General features: G+C 44.3%; 1 protein-coding gene across 3 annotated transcripts in view; it reads right to left on the reverse strand.

Moving 5' to 3' along the window:
• Positions 1 to 1,511: 1,511 nt before the first annotated feature.
• Positions 1,512 to 23,746, reverse strand: part of LOC119434084 (solute carrier family 66 member 2) — a 50,323-nt gene continuing 28,088 nt past the window's right edge. For all 3 annotated transcript variants that reach the window (XM_037701409.2, XM_037701401.2, XM_037701416.2), the window contains 2 exons: positions 16,250 to 16,466; positions 1,512 to 5,625 (listed from right to left, as the gene is read on the reverse strand). In XM_037701409.2, coding sequence (XP_037557337.1) covers positions 5,427 to 5,625; positions 16,250 to 16,466 — 416 coding nt within the window. In that variant the 3' untranslated portion in view covers positions 1,512 to 5,426. The remainder of the gene's footprint in view (positions 5,626 to 16,249; positions 16,467 to 23,746) is intronic.

The following is a 23,746-nucleotide window of genomic DNA, read 5'->3' on the forward strand; positions in this document are numbered from 1 at the left end:
TCAACGCAAGTGCAGAAATCTTCGCGACACATGGCATTCCCGCCAAACTGTGCAGTGACAACGGCCCTCCTTTCAACAGTGCAACTTTCCAAGCATTCACAAGTCAATTTAATATCAGCCACACCACTTCTAGCCCATACTACGCGCGCGCCAACGGCTTGTCAGAACGCGCCGTTCAGGAAGCTAAACATCTGCTAAACAAATGCCCGTTTTCCACCCTTGAATTTTACAGCGCATTGTTGGAATGGAGGAATACTCCAAAGGACGAACAGTTGCAGTAGCCAGCTCAAAGGCTCATCGGACGTCACACCAGAAACCAACTCCCGGTTCTCAACTGCCACCTGGAGCCCAAGACGATACCCATGGAAGCAGTTCGTCAGCGACTACAAGAAATACAACATAAACAGCGTTCCTACTACAACAGAATGACATGAGCTCTGCCAGACCTTCACAGCAAAAACAGTGTCCGTATACGACACACACAGCAGAACGTTGGCTCCGGCCATGGTGGTTGGTCCTGCAGGGCCACCGCGATCCTACGTAGTGGCTACAGACAGTGGACAGCAGTTACACCGTGCGAGAGAGCATCTCAGGGCCACAGATGCTGCTCAGCCTGCTAAGTCACAAGTAGAAACACCAAGACAAGCTGCGCCAAGTACCCCAGCAGACGCAATTCAAGCCCCACTTCGAAGAGGTGAACGGGTACACCAAGAGCCGCAACGTTATCCACTACCAGAATGTAAATAGCGAAGAATCCTTGTTTGCAAATGAAAATGTTCATCAATGTTTCTTTTTGTTTCCCAAAGAAGGGAAGATGTACTGGAGCGCAATATCATGCCTGGAAGTCAACCAGTGCGCATGTGCAACACGCCCACCTGCTATGATGCTCCTTATATACTCGGCTGCGTTTTTGAATAAAGTGTTTTTGTTACCCGCTACTCGTCTGGCTTGCACTCACCAGAATCAGACTTGGGCTGGTTCTTAATATTCGCATTCCCACAGACCCAGACACACTAGAGTTGCAATATGAGGTCCACACGAGAACCTGCTGCAGTGTGGCAGCAAGGAAATAATATCCTTTGACAAGGCAGCAGCAGCAACTATGTTGCTGCAGAAAGGATGGCAATCTGCCCAGCCTGCTTAAGCATTAAGCAAGGAAAGTGAGAACACACACATACGTTGCGAAGATCACTTGATGACGCTGGAGCATTTAAACAACGAAAAATGAAATGCCATGCTGCGTTTTGCTAGAACCCAAACATTACAGATACAATGTGCCAATTAAACAACATTGCATCCCATCGTTTCATGTCACTCTATCATTTTTCACAGTGAACAATTTGAAATCTTCTCGAGTGCAAATTAAATTAGCCAGTGACATATATAGCACTGCATAAAAATTTTGAAAGAAAACTACTATATTTCGATTTCTTTGTTTCAAAGAGTAAAGCAAACGTAGCACTAGCAGACATAGACTGAATTAGTCATTTGACACCGAATGAAGACACACAAAAACTTATCTTGGGCTCTGCTTTATTTTCACATAACACCTGTCTTCAGCGCAACATATATTTTTCTCCCACCAACAATGAGCCATTAACAGAATTTCAGTGCACAATAAAATTTGCTAAACCATAAAAATCAAAGTAAAAACCATTTTTCTTTGAAGGTAACGTGGAAACTAAGTACCCTCCAAATGCCACAGTCATCGCCATCACAGACAATAGCAACCATAGCTGGTGGTAGCAATGGCAAAAAAATGGCATGTGACTTAGTGAGCAACCTGTAGACCAATGCCATGAAAAACTGGCCTGTTGCACAGCATTGCGGAGTGGTTTAATTACAACAGTTTTCAGCTGCAGTGCTCTTGCACATCACATTGCATTGTAGTTGCAGCATGCAAGTGGCGAGAATAACAACTCTGAGAAATGGCCACCAGGCCAATAGCACTCATCTATTTTCATTCGGCAAGAAAACAAGTGTGACAGCTACATGCCCAACCAGAACAATCAATTCACGGTATCAGGTCAAACAGTAGTGCTGTCAGTCTGTAGTCAGCATTAGAACACGCTTGACAGGCATGGCACCACAACGTTTACCTATATGCATCAACAGTAGCCTCCCCAGCAGTCACATGAAGATGTTTTCTTTGGTATGCACTCCCTACACTTTACACTAAGCTTTTACGAGTGTTAGGAAGAAAATTAGAAATCACAACCAGTGGTCTGAGTTATTAATCAACTGTAGCAATATATAAAGACATTTTGTACATGCCTTATTTACAATTTTACAATATGTAGCATTAAATACTTAGGCACCACAGTAAAGCACATGACTGAGTGAAATACACATGTAGCTAAAGCCACACAAATCTAGTCCTCAAAAGGTAGCTGGCATCTCTAGGTACATGTAGCTTACTAGCTTCCCCTGACATGTCAAAAAAAAAAAAAAAAGGAAAGAAAAGAAAAGTACAACACATAATAATATTTCATACTATGTCACATATCTCAACAGTAGGACATGCCAATTGCAAGACTTTTCAGCAAATGAACACTCATAGAAACTACACAGTGCTAACAACATTGTTTACACACTGAGTTGTGCCACTCACAGAAGGATACACAATCAGAAAGATAGCAATAATGCCTTTATGATAAATAGAATATTTCTTGAACTACAACCACAACTTCGCCACAAAACATCAACACCAGCTTTCTGCCTCCACAAAACCTTGCACCCCTTTCAATGTAAGATATCATAAGTGAAAGAACTAGCTTAGTCATTATATTAACACTTACAAGAAATAAGCTTTATGTTTGTTTGTCCTGACTGAACCACAAAGATGTGTTCAAAAACCAATACAAGAAGCCGATGCTAGGAGTTACTGTGGTACTCCAAGTTCATTTTGCCACCACTCCCTTTGGGCAAAGGCTGAACAGTTTTGCAGCTTTAGTGCATCTCCAGAACATAAATGGATTCCAGTGTGAACACCAGCAGTTTTCACAATCACCAAAGAGAGTAAAATGAAAAAGAAAACTCTACATACTTCTACACACTAACACAAGATGCTAGGCTAGTTGGTTCATAATTTAAGCTTAATAGCACAAAAAAGACTGACGAGAAGGACAGGACAGGCACTAACTTCCCACTGAATTAATTCCAGGAATAATAACCAAAGGAAAATACCTTCCAAATAGATTTACTGAAAATAAATCGGTAGAAAGTCAGTGCCTGTACTATCCTACTCCGTGCTTTCCTTCAGTACAAGTTTCCTGAAGTAAATTTAGTTGGCAGTGAGCACCTGTCATGTCCTTTCTGCCCATGTCCTTTTTTGCACTGTTATTAAGCTTAAATACTTCAACACAAACTGCCAGCTCTGTGCGACCAGTAGCTTGAAAATACAATAGACCCTATTGAACATGAACTCTTGTTAAAATGAATTCTTTGATGTGCAGAACATCTGGGAGCTTTTATTTAGTTCCCGTAGATTCAGTGCTGCTGAAATTCTCTAATAGAAGTAAATTTTCAAGGTTCTGTAGCAGTGTCATCTCTTATGGCATTGTCCTGAAGGCGACAAACTAGCCCAGCACACAGGTGGAAAACAGAATGCTCAGTGAATTTAGCGCTGTTATCAGGGCACAATCAACACAGTGTCAACCAGGATGAGGATGGCTTAATAAACCTGAACTTGGCCCTCACAGTTCTTTAGCAGTGGCATAGGTAGATGCTTAGTTTCATAGTCCAAAATCCTCTGGAAATAAGTCTCTGGATATTCCACTTTCCCTCCATGTTCATCTTAAATTGAGTACACTGCATACATAATGATAAAGTGTCCTACATCAGTTAAATTACACAGCAGTGCAAGGTGTGGTATCACACACATGAAAATGCCACTACACAACTGTCAGAACATTTTCAAAGGAAACAGTGCACTGTCAGTGTACCTGCTTATCTGATATAATAAGTCTGCCAGGATATTCATATTCAGCATGAAATTTTATTCAATAATCAATATGCAATGAGTCACTAAGCAACCCTTCATTCACCACACACTTCATTCTTAAAAGGATAATTCAGTGTACTTTTCAGGACACAGGCTTCAATGTACTTTGCAGGACACAGGCTTGAACTAGGCTGTATGATATGCAAAACAACATTAGGCACAATATGGTCCAAGCTAAAGGGCTCATGCCAGCACCACATAAGGCTTTGTAGAAAGTATGACATCACCGTTAAATTTTAACAGTCCCTATACATCAGTTTTATGCTTTAGGACCAGTCCATTGGTAGCTATGTAGGGCAACATCAGCAATGATGTACAAAAAAAACGAAGAAGGTAGAAATGGTAGCCCCTATACATAGCTCATTACATAAATAGAACTATTACATAAATATAACTACTGTGTAGCATATATACTATATCTGCACTAAAAGCATCAAACAAAATATTTTTGCAAGTATTGACAAACCAAAATTACAGCTCGTATAGGTCAGCATGGTTACCACGTAAAGCAAACTTAATGTTGTCTGTACTTTGTGAGAACAACCAAATCTATAAAAATGTGAATCGTTTCAGAATGAAGTTGCCATTTGAAAGGTCACCTGTAGAAACAGACCTGAAGGGCAACAGTACATTCTTGAGCCAAACAGCAAATAGGGAAACCCCACAACGTAGCCTGAGCCCGCAAACTTAGTCAAACCTCGCAAAGAGCGTGAAAGTGTAAGGTATCAACTCTTTTAAGGTCACCTTTTCAGTAAACGAAAGGGAGGCTTTGGCATTTCAGTTAGGCCAAAGAGCTGGATGAGCATAAGGTAGTATAGCTTGCTTATGGAGACTCTGTTGTGAGGTCTCTGCGTGAAGCACTCAGTGAGAATCCAGCCCTTTCAGACCACCCCCTCACCCCCTCCCCCCTTTTTTTTCTTGCAGCGTTTCCATCAATTTTTTGAGATCAAGCTGCCCAATCTTGGAACTTACCAAAAAATGTGGGATGGAAGTACAGTACTTCAGAAAAAGACTGCATATGAAAGACAACAAAGAAGTCACAAAAAATTCATAAATAACTCAGTAAATCATTCGAATAGAGTGACTGCAGCTTATTGCCACATGAACTAAATGTTATGGTCAGTTAGCCCCTGCTTTTGCTTCTACGCAGCCTGCATTTGACAATACCTGGCAGAAATGAAATCATATAAATACATCATAAAAAGTAACAGTGCGCTGTTTGTCAAAAGATAACAGAAGCATTTCAATGCTCACATCACACAATTTTTGGCATCAGGGACGCTAAGAGAAGTGAGACTTGCATATCTGATGTCATAAATCTGTATCAAGCAAAGTGCAGACAAACACACTTAAGTGGCAAAACACTCACTGCAGTAAAAGCCACTGTCACAAGCACGTGAACGCCGTCCCTGATCAGACACCGTCAGCTGATATGAATGCTGTGCTTGGGAGCCTTTGCGGATGCTGGTCGGTACTTATACCAGCCCACCTGTATTAGAATGGCAACATCCAGGGACACCTGAAGGGTGCCACACACCCAGAACTGGAAAGGCGCTGACCGCATTATGAAGTAAGCCGTCTTAAAAACATCACCCATGGTCCACATGAGCACCATCTGGTTGCTGAAATGGACAAAACAGATTGAAGCATTAAACATCGGGCATCATAGTTCAAAAGGCAAGGTACGTTTAAAAAAAATCGGGGTAGCTTGCACTAGTGGCACAAGGCTAAAGACACAGTGGAGCTCATCGGTTCCTAGCTGGTCCTGGCTATACAAAGTGATGCTAAGTATTACGGAGTAATGCCAAGTGATGCTAAGTTATACGAAGTGTATTTACTCATGGTCCGTGGCATCGGGGAACGCCTCACGAAGCACTTGCAGTCTAAGAACACGTAGGGGAAGTGGGGTGAAAGCTATGCACAGTGTACGGGCGGCGTGCAGCAGGCGACACGCCGGGATGACGTCACGGTGCATGCGCAGTAGCGTGCTGCTGGTGGGAGCTCGGCTGAGGCCGCCGCCAGAGGCGTCTGCTGCAGTCACGGACACCGCGAACGTTCGGCGCTAATGCGGGGAAACTGGGAAGCACGGATGGCGTCGGCAGTACCTCTCCGCGTTGCCTCATTGGTGCTGCTACAATTTCTTTCTCTCTCTCTCTCGCTTTTATTTTCTCTTTCTCTCTCCCGAGCATAGCGCGCGACGCAGTGCACTCTCTCTCGTGCTCATTTTCTCTTTATCTCTCCCGAGCATAGCACGCGACGCTCCGCGAGGAGGTTGCTAGGCAGCGCAGTGGCAGGCGTCACACATTACAGCAGGCTTAAACAGCTCCGCTGTTAAAAATAAGTGCTCAGCAAACTGGAAAATTATACCCCTGTCACACAGCACGTGTACTGTCACTCGCAGCGAATGAGATTACATGTCAATGCCATTTTTGTTGCTTCTATACAGGCATAGTGAATGACATTCACAGCTAATGGCACTCGCCCATTGAATGAATTTCCCAAACTCATGCATGTGCAACTTGTGTAATCTTGACGACAGGGGCTTGGCAAAAAATTACACACAATTTGTAAGGTTTCGTTATCATAGCAGCCTGCCGATAAACATTGTCATCAATTGCGAATGTCATTTTGTTTACCTTGTAGACTGGGAACGCAAGACCGCAATGACATTCAATATGAATGTCATTTACTGCAAATTACCCTGTAGACTAGGAACGCAAGACCGCAATGACATTCAATGTGAATGTCATTTACTGCAAATGACATTACATGTGCCGTGTGACAGGGGTATTAGGATTATATCTACACAGTTCAGGATATCTATCATTCATAAAGAAAAAGTTCCTGTATATTTAATTAAGCCCTCTTTCTTCTCTACAACAATTAGTCTTTATTTTGAAAGTTGTATGCTGTTTAGTAGCAATTTATGTTGTTACTTTAGCATTTGCACTTGTTGTATAGGCTTACATTACATGACTTCATGCCACCATAAAGGATTGCAATCAAATTTTTACGAGTTTTTCCTATTGCTAGTACTACTTTACAATAGTATGTGAAGGAGTAGAATGCAGAGGTATCGAAACAAATATTTAACTTTAGTTGTAAATGAATTCCACGGTTTAATAGTAAGTACTGAGAATGTTCTCACTTCGTTTCCTGAGAAGGCTAGCTAAAATGAAATTTCGACCGGAATCACAGCATAACATCAGATATAAGTTATATCAACTAGCTCCTTAAAGCAAAATGAAAGCGTGCTCTCCCAAGCTTAAATGCTTATTTCTCATAAAGTTACTAGACAGGAACTGCTTGCTTCACAATTTTTTACTGATAAAATTAAAAAGATTTTTGAGCTTTAATAGACAAAAGACACAAGTAAATTTCAATTTTGTACATATGTTGCAGACCATGCTGTATGGGTTCCTAATGCACCCCTCTTCCAGGGTCTAGAGCATGGGTTCTCAAAGTGGGGGTTCCGCAGGCCCCTGCTCGGGGTTGCCACGAGCCACTGATAAGTTTTCCGTGGTCCCGCGCTCACCAAGTGGCTAAAACGGCGAAAACGAGATGCGCTCGATCCACAGAACCTCCATTACTCATGCCCGAGTGTCAAAAAGCACTCACAGCCCGTAACGGCAGTGCGCGAACTGCGCAATAAATTCGCAAGCAGCTTGTAGCATGGATTAGCTTTAGCATGGATTATCTTTAGTGTCGCTTGTGTATGTGCCCCTTACCAAAATGTGTACTTTTATTTTTGCCATGTATAAGGGTATGTACTCTGCATGCCATTTCTGCTTTGGCCATGACATTGGCGCATCATTCTTCTAGTTATACATCAATCAAAAATAAAAATAAACATACTCCACTAACATACCTGCAGTGGTGGGACTGCCCAAAGTCATATTGGAGCAATTTTTGGAGCAAGCAAAAGTGCATTGGGGGAGCAGTTTGGAGCAGACAAAATTTCATTTTAGAGCAGTTTGGAGCAGGCCAATCTGAATTTTGGTGGAATAATGGAATATGGCAGCACATTTCGAAACCAGGATAAAAATGAGAATAAGCCAACACAAAGCGCGTAGTAAAAGCGTGCTTTGTAATTACAGCATACCAGAATATGGAAGAGTGGGTCGAGTGGCGGCAGGGCGTATGTTTTCCTATGAAGCCGACAACATCGGTGGAACTACAATCAAATTATATAGTCCCGCACCGACGCTCATGATGATAACAGAAAATGTTCTCAAATTATGCAGTCCAATCGACGCGCTAACATAATTTCTGGGTCACCATATGTCAACCACAGACCCAGAGAGACGCAATCAACCCTGGGCTGGTATAACGTAAAACTATTCCAATCTGTCTTTATTGCGATATCAACTATATGGACACTCCAGGCGCATTTCTGCCATCGTCGTTGCCGTGATGTTCCATATCCAAGTCCAAGTCCAGGGGCGATAACATTGTTGCCGCGTGCCGTATGCTGTAGGTGCGAGTGAAAGCTTGCGAGGGTGAGCTGACAATGGCGGCTGTCTCGCGCGCACAAGGGAGGAAATGCGCCATCCTCCGTCGCGCGCGCAACGCACCATGGGGTGAGGGAAGGGACGGGGGTGTTCTCCGGCGGCTGCTGCGTATGGTGCGACAGTGCGGGCCCTATCTTGGACGCGATCTGCGATGGGGACAGACTGCAAGTGCTCATAGCTTCGTGCGCGCTGTGTTTACGCCGCTTAATAAGCGAATGTTTACAACTTTATACGGCCCATTAATCTATATCCTTGCTTCGTATAGCTCTCTACTAATTTGCTATCCCAAACGATGCTTCGCCTTTCGGGCGAAACTGCGACATTTTATTCCAAATCCACCATTAGCCCTTCGCAATATGTCAAAATGGCTCAGGCTTCGCCCATGTAGGCATAAAAACAGATTGGAATATTTTTACGGTACACTGGCCCTGGGGACAGAGACGCCTGCGTGCTGAACCCGCTTCAGCGTGCGCCTCCAGATCTCATTCACTCGCAGTGCCCTGAGCCTGCTTTTTGTTCTTTTGAGCCTCAGCTAGGGAGTGTCGCACCGCTCAGCCCACTCAACCGTATTCTAGTACACGTCTAAATACAGCCGCCCAGGCCATTCCGACAGCAGCGACAACAGCCTAGAGTGGTCGCGCGTGCACCGGCCACTTGCCGGAAGCGCCGAAAAGCCCAGTGTTGTAAGTGCAAAGAAACTGTGCGGGAGGCACCGTCGCACAGTCTGCGGAATTTGAATGGCCGCGCTCTTTTTCAGAGAACAAATCCGCTCGGTGTTCACGGCCACTGCCGAAGCACACATGCCGAAGCCGTTCTGGCGCAGCGTGGCGCAATTTCGGTCAATTTCCTGCGTTTGGCGCAGGAATCTGCATTTGTATCAAAATGGCGCAATTGGTGCAAAAGTCCCACCCCTGTACCTGCCAAATTTAAAATTCATAGAAATAGTGGAGACACGACACTGAGGAGTGGAAGGAACAGCACACATATTTTTTGAAGTTAGCTCGGGCACACGCCTTTTGTGAAATACACACACACTTTATTAACAATTACAGTAGAACCCCGCTGTTACGTTTTTCACGGGACCGTAAAAAAAAACGTAAGAGGCGGGAAACGCAAGATCCAGGAAACAGGAAAAATTGAGAAATGGGAGTAGTGTTGAACTGCACACAATATTATTTTAATTCTTACGTGCGACAAAAAGTAGTTTTGCCCGACAGTCGAAGTATCGATTGTGATGAGCTATACAAAGTAAGAATAGTAGTTTTATCGTCTGTATAAACTTGTAAACATTCGGTTATTAACTAATTAACAAACATGGTGTCATCGCCCACAGGCAAACATGAACACATCACACTCGATGAGTGCGGACACACGCAGTTAAGCGCCGCTGCAGAAGCGAGCGAAGTGACCTTCGTGCTGTTGTCTATCGCTTCAACCCAAACTGAGCGCCGAGAACACGCAGCACGCACAAAGCCACGAGCCGCCGACGCACCTACACTGCGTAGAATCTGCCCCCACGCAGATCGCTTTCAAGATAAGGCCCGCGAGACCGCGTGCGCGCCGCCGCGATGCCAGAGCACAACGCTGCCCGATACCCCCCCCCCCCTCGCTCCCTCGCTGGTGGCTCGAGCGCAACGGAAGGAGGCGCGCCTCCTCCCTGCTTTTCTTTCGCGCGCGAGACGCGGTCGTCGGCTCCCCTCGCACGCTTTCACTCGCACATTCAGAATACGGCCGCGCGGCTTCCCTCGCACGCTTTCACTCGCACATACAGCATACGGCGCGCGGCGACGTATGCTGTATGTGCGAGTGAAAGCGTGCGAGGGGAGCCGACGTATGCGTCTCGCGCGCGAAAGAAAGCGTACGGCGCGCGGCGACGGCGTTATCGCCCTTGGACTTTATACGGAACATCTATGAGCCAAAACCAATTTTAGGGCCGCAACGCGTCATAGACACTATCTTTAGATAGCAAAAGCGGATATCAAAGGCCATACTTTTGCTGGCGGAAACCGAAAATATGTAATAAATGTCGCCCCCAGCACTTTGGGCGGCCAATGCCATCGTCAAGCAACCAAGCCAAGCGACATGAAAAGTCAAAATGGCCGCTCGGGCCGGCGCGGTGTGGCAGTTCGCAACGTATGATGCGGGAACGGTCCCACAGTTGCAACGTAACAGCGGGGTTACCAATGCATTGGGTTCTATGGGAGCTGTGCCGGGACCGGCCGAAAACGACGTAACAGCCGGGAAAACGCAGCACCCGGGAACGTAACAGCGGGGTTCTACTGTATTTATCTTTAGACACAGCCCACAAGCAGCAGCAAACTTGAAGAGCACAGACTGACAAGCCCCACATTGTTTTTAGATCACAGTGAGTTGTCTATTTCACCTGCAATGGGAACTTATCTGTATAAATATGCTTGAAGTAAGTAGCTCTCCAGCGTCCTTTCACCATCAGAAGATTTCCAATGGCAAGGTTCATAAACGAAAAGTGAAACTTTTCCGCTAACAAAATTTATTTTTCATAAAACTTGATGCAACAATTGTAGAATCGTAGAATGAGCTGTAATTGGTAAACTTCTCCGAATATTCAGGCGAGTCAGCAGGTATGCACTAACATTCAGAAGGAATAAGCTTAAAAATGCTTCGTGGTACAGCCACATTCTCTATGTGCAACACACAATAAGGTAACATATGAATGTGTCCCTTTTTTTGAAACTTAATAAAATAGGTTTCATAAATGCAACTTGTAACAAATATGAAAGTATTTTTTCAAAGCTAAAAAAAAGAAACTGCAACGTCAATGCACATGCTTCCCTCCAAAAGCTGTATTGCAGAATAAGTATGGATGTAAAAAGTTCGAGTATGTTTTCTTTCTTCAAGCACTTCACATGCAATGCTGATAATGAATTACAGTGCAGAAACCACCAACAGACAATAAATACAGTAAATGCTCGTCAAAATTAAATTGCCTTATTAGAAATGCTGCTTCATTCAAAGTCTTTTGTGGTCCTGATTGCACTGCTACATATTTAGGCCAGATTATTCAAAGTGGTGGTATGCTGGATTCCACTCAGTACAAAGGCTGATGCGGGAAATATGCATAGAATCATTCAGTGCAGCACACACAATGACAGTTTGTTTTTCTTTATATCAATTTGATAGGGCAAACTGCCACAAAGGCCACTCCACCACATGTGGCAGCTCCTCAGGATGATGACTGCATCACACAGTGATACTAATCGACAGCTGCTTATGGGCGTCAGCCCATTATTGCCACTTGCCACTGTCATGTCGCCTCTATCAAATGCAGCTTTGTTTCAATATACATCTTACAAACCTCTGGGTTGTTGCAGAGCACTTTCCCAATTTACCATGACTCTAAGGCATATCCACTTCTATAAGTCCTCTTTAGCACCGCTGTGACATGCAATTTGCACTTTAAGATTGCAGGATTTGAATTTGCAGATGCTTTACAACCTCAAGGGCTGTCTTAAGGAATGCACTAAAGACACAACACTACATGTTGCTTGAGCTACAGGGCATTTTTCAACTGTGGCAGTGTCCTGGCTCTGAAATTGCACACTACTAAGGTGCTTATAGCATTCCTGTGGTATACAGGCCTCAATGAGACTTTGCAAATAATTTGTGTGCAAGTGCATTTCGTGCAGGCGTGTTAGTGTGTGTGCATGTTTTCTCCCACTTCCTTACTTTCGGCTCTCACTTGAACTAGCATGTGAAGCCTGTTGCTAGGCTGAACACCTCCAGATACCCATTATACTTTCTCTTTCTCTCTCTCCACTCTCAACATAATATAGCACTTATAAAGAAGTGAATTTCCTCACCTGATGACTTCGTTATAACAAGAGCTCAGTGTACTAGTATTATGTTAAAATAGGGTTCAAGTTGCACTAGTCAAAAAATGTCACTTGCTTAATGAAACTTAGAACAATGCAGCAGTAAATTGGGGCCTTTTAATGCATAGCATTCTTTCGCGAGTACCCCAGCAATTTTGGTAGCGATATCGTGTCTGTAACGCAAAAAGCGCAATACCTTTACCATAGGAATACATAGGGCTTCATAGAAAATACGTGGGGTCAGGGCAGGCCAACTTGAATTTGGGAGTGGGTCAAACTAAATTTGAGAGTGATATGGGGTGGGCCAACCTAAATTCGGGGTTGATATGAGGGTGGGCCAACCTGAATTTGGGGGTGATATGGGGTTGAGCCAACCTAAATTTAGGGGTGATATGGGGTTGGGCCAACCTGAATTTGGGGGTTATATGGGTGAGCCAACCTGAATTTGGGGTGATATGGGTGTGGGCCAACTTGAAATTTGGAGAGGGTCAACCTAAATTTGGGGGTGGCCCAACTTGAAATTTGGGGTGGGCCAACAGAGAAAGAAAAGCATGAACTAGACTAAAAATAGGGAAAGAAAAGTACGAACTGATCCAAAGAATGTTATGCATTAGGAGACAATTTTCTGAGTTTCTGTAACTTTTTTTTTTAGGTACAACAGGTACCTCATCCTAAATGTACCAAGGACAAAGGGGACTACGGACTACCCGCTCCGTTCCATCAAAAAAAAATGTAGGTTTCAAATTTCATGGCGCTCTTTTTATTATTATTCTGTCACCAGAAAGTACCTTGGGGTGCATAATTTTGCTTCTTGAAAATTGGTGCATATTAGAAGATAACTGCTTGAAAATGTCTAAAAAAATTGACTATCAGTGGAAAACCAACTGTACAGTTATTACAAATTATATTATCAAGGGAATGACACTGTCTTGCTTGAGGTATTATATGAATTGTAACTGAAAACACTGTGACAAAGGAAAAAAAACTGTGGTGGGGTGCCGAGTAAGAAGAAATTGCCTCTCTCAAAGATGGCTATTGTGCATACTGACACATCATTGTGTTCGTTGTACCAGCACCTTTTCCAGGCGAATCGCGTGTACAGCCCCTGTGATGCATGTACAGTGATGTGACTAGTCGAAGCCACATTGGAGCACCTTTTGCAGCTACTAAATGCTCAATTTGTAGCAGCAAATCAACCTTTTGGAGCAGTTTACAGGCACACATTTTTCCATATATTAAGAGTAAATACTGCAACACTGCCATGCTCTTCAACGAAAATAAGTATATATGTGTGAATGCAGAAGCGCAGGCAGGTCGTCTGATCCCCAGAGCCTTTATCTCCACTTCTCCCAGTTTTTCTGTGAACCTACACTACACTGTAGGTTCACTACACTACACTACACTAAACCTACACTGTGAACTATGAGGGGTACTGTAATGGAGGGCTGTACATTAACTTTAACCACTTGGAGTTACTTAACACACACTTACACTAGAATGTTGCTGCTGTGGTCAAGGCTCACAATCAGTAGCAAAATTCAATAGGCAATGAGCCACTGTGTAAGGTGAAATCTTGATTAAGACTGGCCTTTTGTATAAATATTTAAAGAAGCTAAGTGTAATCTTTTTAGTGCTATCTTGAATAAATACCGACATGCATTTATTATGAAAAAAGAAAGGTGAATTCGAGCACATACAGCACACTGCTCACTCAATTTAATGTAGCCAGACCTTAAGTTAAAGAACTTGTGTCTAACAAAACCTGCATTTAAAAATAATTTTTCATTTGCTTCTTTTCTCCGTTTCATTGAAGACCACACATATTTTTACCCACAATTTTGCAAAGTAACGTTGCTGGGTGGTTCTATTGAAACCTTTGCAAATGCCAGACACATAAATATCTTGAAGGGGTCCTGTAGCACCCCTTGGGCTTGTTGAAAAAACACAGTCTACAAATAGCACACACAGCTGTGAACATCTCAGCTAAATTCTGCAGTCATGCATGGCGTGTGGAGCTCACAAGCGGAGCGTGAACCCCACCATTTTCTGAAGCGCTATTTTTTCGACAGAAGCCTTCTCCTCACACTTTTTGAGGCTGCCATATTTAATCATTTAGCAGATTCCCATACACAGCCGCTATTGGCCAATAACTGACATCAATCAGGAAGGGTGTTTAGGTCAATGCACTTCTTCCTACAATGTTACTGAGTACTATACTTATTGACACAGTTTAATAAAGAGGCTGAAGTAAGTGAAAGTCAGCGTTTCGAATTTCTTCTTTCTGGGGTTTAACATGCCAAAACCAGTTCTGATTATGAGGCACACCGTAGTGGAGGGCTCCTGATTAATTTTAACCACCTGGGGTTCTTTAATGTGCACTACAACACAAGCACACTGGCATTTTTGCATTTCGCCTCCATCGAAATGCTGCCGCCGCGGCTGGGAGCGTTTCGAATTTCGATAAGCATTATGTACTACTGGAAATATGACTATCGGACTATCGACGACTATCAACTGTTAATGCTCAGCCATGCCTGCCCACCGTAGGAATGTAACTTTGGCCTCACTGCTTACCACTGTCGTAGCTAATTTCAATTAGTTTTGAACACTCAACTAGCCTTGAACCATGTGAAACTTAAGGTCAGATCACACGTATGCTTGCCAGTGCGCGCTCACTCCTGGCTGCACCTGGCTAGACACCATGACAGACTTTGCTTCATATTGAGCTATTGCGCAAAATGTGCAATTTAGATGTGGCTACTCATCGTCGGTCAAGCTGGCGCAGGACAAAGCCGATCAACATCTTATAACAAGGCTAGACTGGAGCACATGAGCACAAGCACACACTCCAGCTCTGTCATACACATAGTTGGCCACTGCAGTTGCATGCTGCGTCTGCAGCGTAGCGTAGATACCGCGGCCACTACGTGGTGCTGCAACGAGCCCGCTCCCTGAGGCTCAGTGTGAGTGACGCAACTCAAAGCCTGCGCGCCAACATCTGACGAAAAGATTGTCTGCTTCTTGAGTTGCACACCCTCAATGTGTGTCCCCATCATGGTCGAAGCTCGTTACATTAGGAATCCTTTCAACGAGAATCCAAAGTGCGGAATCCATCGCTTAGCTTATGTGCGCGCTGCCGACATACTGAACATGAAGATGAAATTTGTTCAACCCTCGAAAATTGTGCAATTGCCATAGAGATAAGTGTGAAAGGAAATGTGCTACTCATGTCACTCAGTGCGAGAATAGCTGCACGTAGCTATCTAGTACACTGTAGCACAGCAAATGGATGAGACACCTTGAACTCAACCATAAGCTCAGGGATAGCCTCCGAGTTTGGCGCGTCGTAGGCGCCAAAATCAGAAGTACAGTGGAATCTACATGAACATCCAAAATCAAATTTGAACTCTGCACCACAGTGACGTTTAGTAGGCGGAGCTTTGCAGGCACTAACCTGCTCCACTGTAGCCTTCACAGTGGAAGGCATTGAAGAAGGATAGGGAGCACTGCAAAACGGTTCAAAGGCAATCTTTGATTGATAATAACTCCACTTCTGCTGAACGCATTGAAATACTTTTTGCTGTGAAGTATTTCTGGAATAGTGTATTTTAATGTCCAATGCATTTCTCGACTTTGATAAAAGTGGTTCGGATCCCTTTAAAATGAGGAGCGCTGGATGATGTTTACGTTGCCCTGGCTTTGATTACATGCACTGCAATTTGGCTTCAATGTTTTCCTCATTGTGCCCCACCCTAAATGATAGGTTTCATGTGCTAGAAGAGTAAGGTAACTGCATCCATTCAGCCGCACAAAGTTCTAGCCAATGTGTGCTTTGTCACAGGCTTGCTAAATGCATGATCACAGTAATCAAGAGTGATCCTTACCTCATGCCATGAGTAGACTGGTTACGCAAATTACGCCAGAACTGAGGCAGCCCAAGCAGAGCTTCAGTGAGCAAAGCTGCAAAGCCTACAGCCTCTACCACAAGCTCTACATCAAGCAGCAGGTACAAGAGGGCTCCTGAGCAGAGTGCAAAGCTGGCCATGAATTCCACATAGCTCAGGAAGTCTGTCCAGGCCCAAAAATGACGCCAGGGAGACTCTGCAAATCAAGAGAGAGAGAAACACAATTTAACTAGCTTTATACAAGACAGCTACAGGCTTATGAAACAATGTTTGTAAGCCCTCAAGTATTCAGCACAAAGGGAGAGTGAGAGAAAGCTTTTTAACGAATTGCAGAGGATTCTGCAGGCATGTATGTAGCCACCTACATGCTACTCTGCATGGGGAAAGGAATTGGTGACAGAAAGGCCCTAGAAGGAGGAGGGCGGAAATAAATTTTTAAAAGGCAAGAAAATAGATGATTATGGTATCTGCAGTGCAGTACCCTGTTAAAGGAATACATGAATGTAGAGTACATACAAATTTTTCCTCTGGCAAGTCTACAATCGCTCAGCTTCGCAGCAAATAACTTATGGTTGAAGGTACTGGCGGCTTTCTGCACATCTATGCAGTGCATTGACAATGCTTCAGCCAGCACTTGCATCTAGAGCACGAGCAATGCGAGAGCTGCACACTGGAGTGTTCTCCTTAACAATGGACCACACTGTAAAGGTGAGAAAGATGATAGTATTGATGAATATAAGATACAGCTTATCAATCAAGCCAATGTCTTGAAATGAAGAAAGAAAATTTAAAGCATGATATCACTTTGAAGGAGAAAGCATAGGACCTAGTATGCTTCCTAGCTCTAGTGGTTGATGATAAGCAGAGCCTGTTCTACTGAAACAAGTCCTTTAACTCAGTAAGCTGGAACTTCCAACAAAATGTCTACCACGGTTTCGAAAGCACCACAGTTATCACAATAAGGATTGATGGTTAATCTAAGATGGCACAGGCAGCTATTGATGAATACGGCGTTCAGATTGTATAACATAATACTTGATGCACTATTTTGTGCCCCGTGCCACTGAAGTCTCCTTTCAGGCAAGCTGGCTAATGGTGGTGCCTTCTGCACCGTCTAGAGAGGAGCAAAACTGGCGGAGTAGACGCCAAGCAAAGAAAAAAGTTGCAAGATGAACTCGCTCCATGAACAGGCAAGCGCCTTGGACATCCCCCATCGAGCAAGCAGAAGGGAACGCACCTCTGCCGCCCTGCAGTGATGACAAGGGGACAGCCTTGGTGGAGAGCCAGCTGGGGGAATGAAACCAGCCGCCCCAACTGGAGTTCTGGAATCTACTTTTTTTTAAATGGTTTGAAGAGCTGAGAAAGGACGGCTGAAGGACCTGTTAGTGGATATTTGTAAATAGTTCTTTGTCACTATAGTCATGTGACGGCCTCATGGAGGTGAAGCACCGAAACGTGGCTGGTACTGTATGGATGTGGGTACCATTGCATTGTTGGTACTACAATGGGCGCATGGAGTGAGAAGCAATGTGTTTCATTACTGTGTGGGAGGAGGGTTCACTTTGCCAGTCACGATGAGCTTAGTCAAAACTGTAAGCCACCCATGCTGAACCTAGTGGAACCACCCATGCTGCTCAGAAAGCCCTCAGGGAATCCACTTCGAGTGATTGGACAAGCATCAGGTAGGCACACTAGGCTGGTGCCTGCCGCCCAATTCACTACTGATTTCTATCGCTTTCCTTGTTTTCCCTTATTCATTGTTTCTTCTAGACACCACTCAGGTCTCAGTACGTGCCTCAATGCACCATAATACTTTTACTTGTATGTAATGTACATGTTTTTTGTTCCAAATGTATTTCCCGCCTGTTTTCCCTACTGCTTTGGTATGGTTTTCCCTACCGTCAGCGTCACAGTAGCCCTGACAACAAGGTGGCAAATCAAGCTATGACTAAGACGCCTGTAGAAGAATCATGGCCATACCACGGTGCAGATACTGCCAGAAGTACCAGCATCTAGGCCTGTGGCGGCCAGTGTCAAAGTGCTGTGTCACGTGCAAGGCGCGCAAACCTGTAGTCCAGACTTTTAAGACAATTTTCATGCTTGTATTCGATTGTCTTTGTATGTTTTCTTAAGCTTTTTTTTTATTGTGTCCATGAATACTTGAGTTAAACTTCACGCTGAAGCATGGCTTCGTGTTGCTTTCTGTGCATATCAGATACACTTGCTTATTATATGCTAGTGTCTTGTTGTGAGGCCACTGATTTTGTATGTACAATGCTAATTGGGAGGTTGGGTGTTGCATAGAGGTGACCTTGTTTTGTTTTTTCAGTGGCCAGCACTGGAGCAGCCCTGGAGCAGCCAGCCTTGCACTGGTAGGGGACTGTGAAACCAAATTTTCAAGCTTGAATTATGCATTGCATGTTAAACAGAATGCATCCAAAAGCAAACTGCCAAAATTTGAGCACATTTCGTATAGCAGAAAATTTTTATTTCAATTTTTTTTTTACATCCCAATTAAACCACACAGCAGTCTGGCAGCATTAACGGGTGAGGAAATGAAGTGCATCCTGCATGATCAATAGGTGCCGTCCAAATCGCACTCCCGACGACTCACTCAGAGTACCAGAAGGCGATCTCAAAGATCACACTTTTGTGTGCTGCAAGTGCTGGAAGTGATTGCAGGGGCCAGAAACACGTCCTGGTCACCATGTTGTAGATACCTTCTTCCTGGCGTTTTACGTGCCAAAACTAGTTCTGATTATGAGGCACGCCGTAGTGGAGGGCTCCGGATTGCTTTTTCCCACCTGGGGTTCTCGTGCACTACAACGCAAGCACACGGGCATTTTTGCATTTCGCCTCCATCGAAATGCGGCCGCCGCGGTCGGGATTCGAACCCGCGATCTCGTGCTCAGCAGCGCAACGCCTTAGCTGACTGAGCCACCGTGGCGGGTATGTTGTAGATACCACCTTTGTATGCAGTGCATGCTATACACGTTGTTCCATTACGCAAGTGCACCTTGGTGGTTCAACCAAGATAGCTTCTGCAGGTGTTGTCTGGTTTGTGCTGGTTTTATCACTTAAGTGAAACAATTGCAGGCATAATGTGCCGTGCGAAGAATCTACAAGCTGTTGCTCACTTCCAGGGGAACATTTTTGCCAGAGAACGAGTACAACAGTGGACATGCACCATCTCAGCAAGGTGCTTCCATGGTTTCGAGCAGACAACACAGCGGTGGTGAGTCATGCCAAAATGGAAGTTGCTGTTGGTTGGAGAGGCATAGAGGAAATTGTTTGGTGCGCACCATATACAGCTTGAAGAAAGGAGCATGACAATATGTTACTACACTGTTTAAGCCCCATAATCATAGCTTATCACCCACAGCACTCTCCATGCCCATTCATTTACAGTGGAACCTCGATGATACGATCACGGCTAATACGAATTTCCGGATGATACGAATTTTTCTGCGGTCCCGGCCGAGCCCCATTACTTTGCAACATGCTAGAAAGCGGTTGTTACGAATCGATTTTCGACCCGCGTCGGTTGATACGAATAAATGCCGCCCCACCGACGGCCGCGAAAGAGAACAGCGCGCAGTCACGCACTTTCTCCCTTTCTCTTTTGGTGCGGAGGCGCGGACGCGACGCCGGACAGCGCGGAGGCCGCGAACGGGCGCGAAGAGTTCGAAGCGGTGGCGCTTTTGTTGCTTTTGTGCTTTTCCTCCTTTTCCGTGTGCCATCGGGCGGAGTGGCTGCCGTGCACTGCCGTGCTTCGGGCCGTGTTCTTTTTTTCGCCATTTTGCCTAGTCGCAGCGAGCTATGTCTACCCGAGATACGATCTCAGCTGAATCGCGCGGCCGTACGCCGAGGCGCGGGAGCCTCCGTCGGCTGCGTTATCGGTGCCGATGGCTCAGGGCGATTGTGGGTTTCACTGCGGAAGTCACACGGTGCAAGATAGCGCGGCACGTAATCCACGGTGCAAGGTTTCGCTCGTTCAGTCGGGTGCGCCTCCGCTTCTCCCGCTAATCGCCGTATTTTTCTTGCCGTAGGAGCGCTTCCGTATTCCGAAGGCGTGCTTCGTCCAAAGTTTATTCGCCAACGAGCGACGATCCATCACTAACCTGGGAGTTCTCAGTAATCCGAATTCTGTGTGTCAAATGAAGACGCCGGCGTGGTTTACGAAGCAGACAACTGCGGTTGCCATCTTGCCCCTGCCACAGCAGCAACCAATGGAGAGACACCTTTCGGCACGGCAGCCAATCGGAGGCCCGCTTTTATCAGAGGGCCCGTGTGACTAACTATCGCAGACCCGCGCTTCTTTGGTGTTTGTGCGTTTGTCACAAGTTGGCGACGACGGACGAATTGAGAAGCGGAACGGCGAAACTTTGAGCTTTCTAACGATACCAAGATGTCGGCGCTCGGTGGCGGGAAATACGAGATATGGCTCCGTGAAGTGCAGTGATTTTGCGCGATTTAAAGCTGTTTTCTCGCCCTGCGCACTCACGAATTAAACTTTTTCGGGCACTTTCAGTGCGTTTTCAGCGCTGCATTTTGATGCAGCGTAGATTAGGCGTTGCAGATACCCAAACGCGTGGTTTTCAAAAATCGATTTTTCTCGCGATTTTCGCGATCTGATCCCCGCGTCCCCCCTTAATTTAGCTAGTTTTAATTGTGTTTCGATGATACGAATTTCGGCTGATACGAATATTTTTCGTGACCCCGTGAGATTCGTATCACCGAGATTCCACTGTATTATTATTTTTTATTTATTAACAATACTGTAAGCTCTTACAGGCTGTTAATGGGTGGGAGTCATACAAATGCAACCGAGACAACTTACATGAAATAAAATTCAAAGTTATAAGTTATAAGACAAAGCATTTGAGCAAGTCAACCCTAGAATTGCAAGGCATAAATACAGAAGTATGGTTGGCACGAGGAGATGTTCTTCCAGGTGGCCAGAAATATGATGCAGAATCCAGATTAAATTTATCGTTGGAAATCGGAAATAACTTTAAACAGGCTATTTTTCTCTGCACAGCAAGTGGCTATAGGCCTGCTTTCTCTAGCAGGAATGATACAGACTAAGTTTGTCAATAGGCAGAGTAGATAAATACTAATCACTGGGTGCATTCAAGTTTTTTTCCTTTGATATTGTTGACCTCGGTCTCATATTACTCTTTCATATCCTAAGGCTAGCTATATGATCGTCTTGTATGCATTCACTCTGACATTAGGCGTGGCAGATGAAAGTTTCTTTGTTAAAAAAACCCAGCTTGCATTGGGCCACTTTGCAGATGTCTATATGACATTTAACGGTTTCAAGTAGCAAATCGCCCGAACCATTGCTGACGAATGTGTTGAGGCACAGCAGATCTGCTAGTCCCAGTTGTGCTGTGGTTGGTATTTTGGATAATTTCTTTTACAGGAAGCTTTTTCATGTGTACTATACACCCTAAAGGATGGAAAACACTGCCAAATAAGTACAGTATGTGGTGCACGATAAGTCATACATGCAGTTTTGCTGCACTGCCACTTTCGAGCACAGTTGAATTCACAGGACATCAAGCTGCAGTAACTGTTCTGATGCATGTCCATATACTTTACACACACCAACTCCGAACCATCGTCCCCAAACAGTGATGCATCAACCGATTATGCTTATAGAAGGATAAAATAAGTGGCTAGCATTTGCTCCATGACCGGCAGTCTGGACCAGCTTTGGTACATGTTGGACACTGGCCATCATAAGAAGGTCTGCCACAAATGTGCCTCCAGGGCAAATATAGAATTTTTGATATTGATCATCAGTAAATTACATGACTGAGTCTCCATAGCTTGTGTTTTTCTAAGTGTCGCTTTGCTATTCATATCCATACAGCAAGCTATGAGTGAGGGAATTGTGTCACAAGTATTTATCTATGTTCCCCTCATTGCATGCTGTTACTAGATGTCTATGCCCCATCATCCAATTTTGCTTCATGTATCATCTCTGCAATCTGTTTTACATGCAATGTGTGTCTTTCGAGTTTTCATTTATTCATCTATGCCATTTTATTACCCTTCACAAACACATTTCAAGGCATGTGAATTCTTGTATTTAGCAGGTTTGAATTAAAGAAACAGCTCCAACAACAGTTTCAAAGACTAAAACATTGTTTACTCTTCATTTCTACATAACTATGCTGAGAATTGCAGGCTCTTTCAAGAAGCTGGAACACAAACTACTCCCAGAAAATGCAGATACCTTCTCAAGGCATTGAATGCTTAAATAATGGCAGAAATGAAGTCTGAACATGCAAAGCAAGCTAGACGGGTCCTACCTCCCGGTGACAGTGTACCTCAATGCACAGAGCTGTTGCTCATATTACCCAGCTATCTTGGTCGCTTCTTATTGCGTGTTCAAAACTCCAGTGCAACAAGCCTTTAGGACACTGATGAACTTTTCACATTGCTGCCTGCAGGAGTATATTTTTTAACGGCTGCTGAAGTGCGTACACAATGGGCACAGGCATGGCTAAATTAAACTGCCATGCGAAACGACTCTTATAAATTAATAAATGTGAAGAAATGAAGAGAGGAAGGAGGCGGAGGAGGATGAATGTGATGGCCACTCACGGAACCCAGTTTAGGAACTTCTGCACTGAGGGATTTTTCCCAAGCTGTGACCTTTCTGTTGGCACACTTAGAAAGGAAAAAAAAAGACTATGAAAACATCAACACAGCTGCATTTTCATAGCAAAAAGCACAGTGCTCTATTTGCACCAATAGATTCCCTAGATACAACAATTTGGAGGCCAATGAACCCAAATCCTTTTGCCATCCCACCAAAGCTGGCATGCAGCGTGCAATTTACAGCACTATCTACATATACAATATGCCGCTGCAACAGCTGCATAAATGAAGTGAGTGCTACTCGTAGAATACAAGTAGTAGAAAATGCAACATCCCTGGACAGGTCAGACTTGTCACTGGGTAGTAAAGGTTGCAATTTCTGGAGAGCAATGCTCAGTGGCAGGATGGAAAGTGGTTAAAAGTTAAAACTGAACAGCAGAATTGCAAGGCTTGTCAGGTGATTAAACCAAACAAGCAAATACATAGTCATTAAAACCGTAGTAAAAATAGTATGGAACCCTAAAAATTTTTAACCCCTTATGGAATGACATTATGATGAGGTAAAATACTCTTCCTAGTGCATTCTAAAGTCATTCTAGCCACTACATATGCTCAAACACATGCCAATGAAACGAATGGTAAAGTGCCAAATTCTGATTTTCATAGTTCCATTGCAAGTTCTCTAGCTTAATCTTGTCTTATTTCTTCTTGACTACATGTGCACTAACGTTGTGTGCATTATTTGCAAAAGGGAGGGAATGTGTAGTCTGCTTCTGAAGAGGGCAGCTTGTCTAAAAAATGAAAGTGATCTAAAATTTGTGCCTCTGTGTGCTCACACACAATCGCCTTTATTGTTGTTGT

This window comes from Dermacentor silvarum, chromosome 1 (genome assembly GCF_013339745.2).
Source record: "Dermacentor silvarum isolate Dsil-2018 chromosome 1, BIME_Dsil_1.4, whole genome shotgun sequence".
NCBI classification, from domain to species: Eukaryota; Metazoa; Arthropoda; class Arachnida; order Ixodida; family Ixodidae; genus Dermacentor; species Dermacentor silvarum.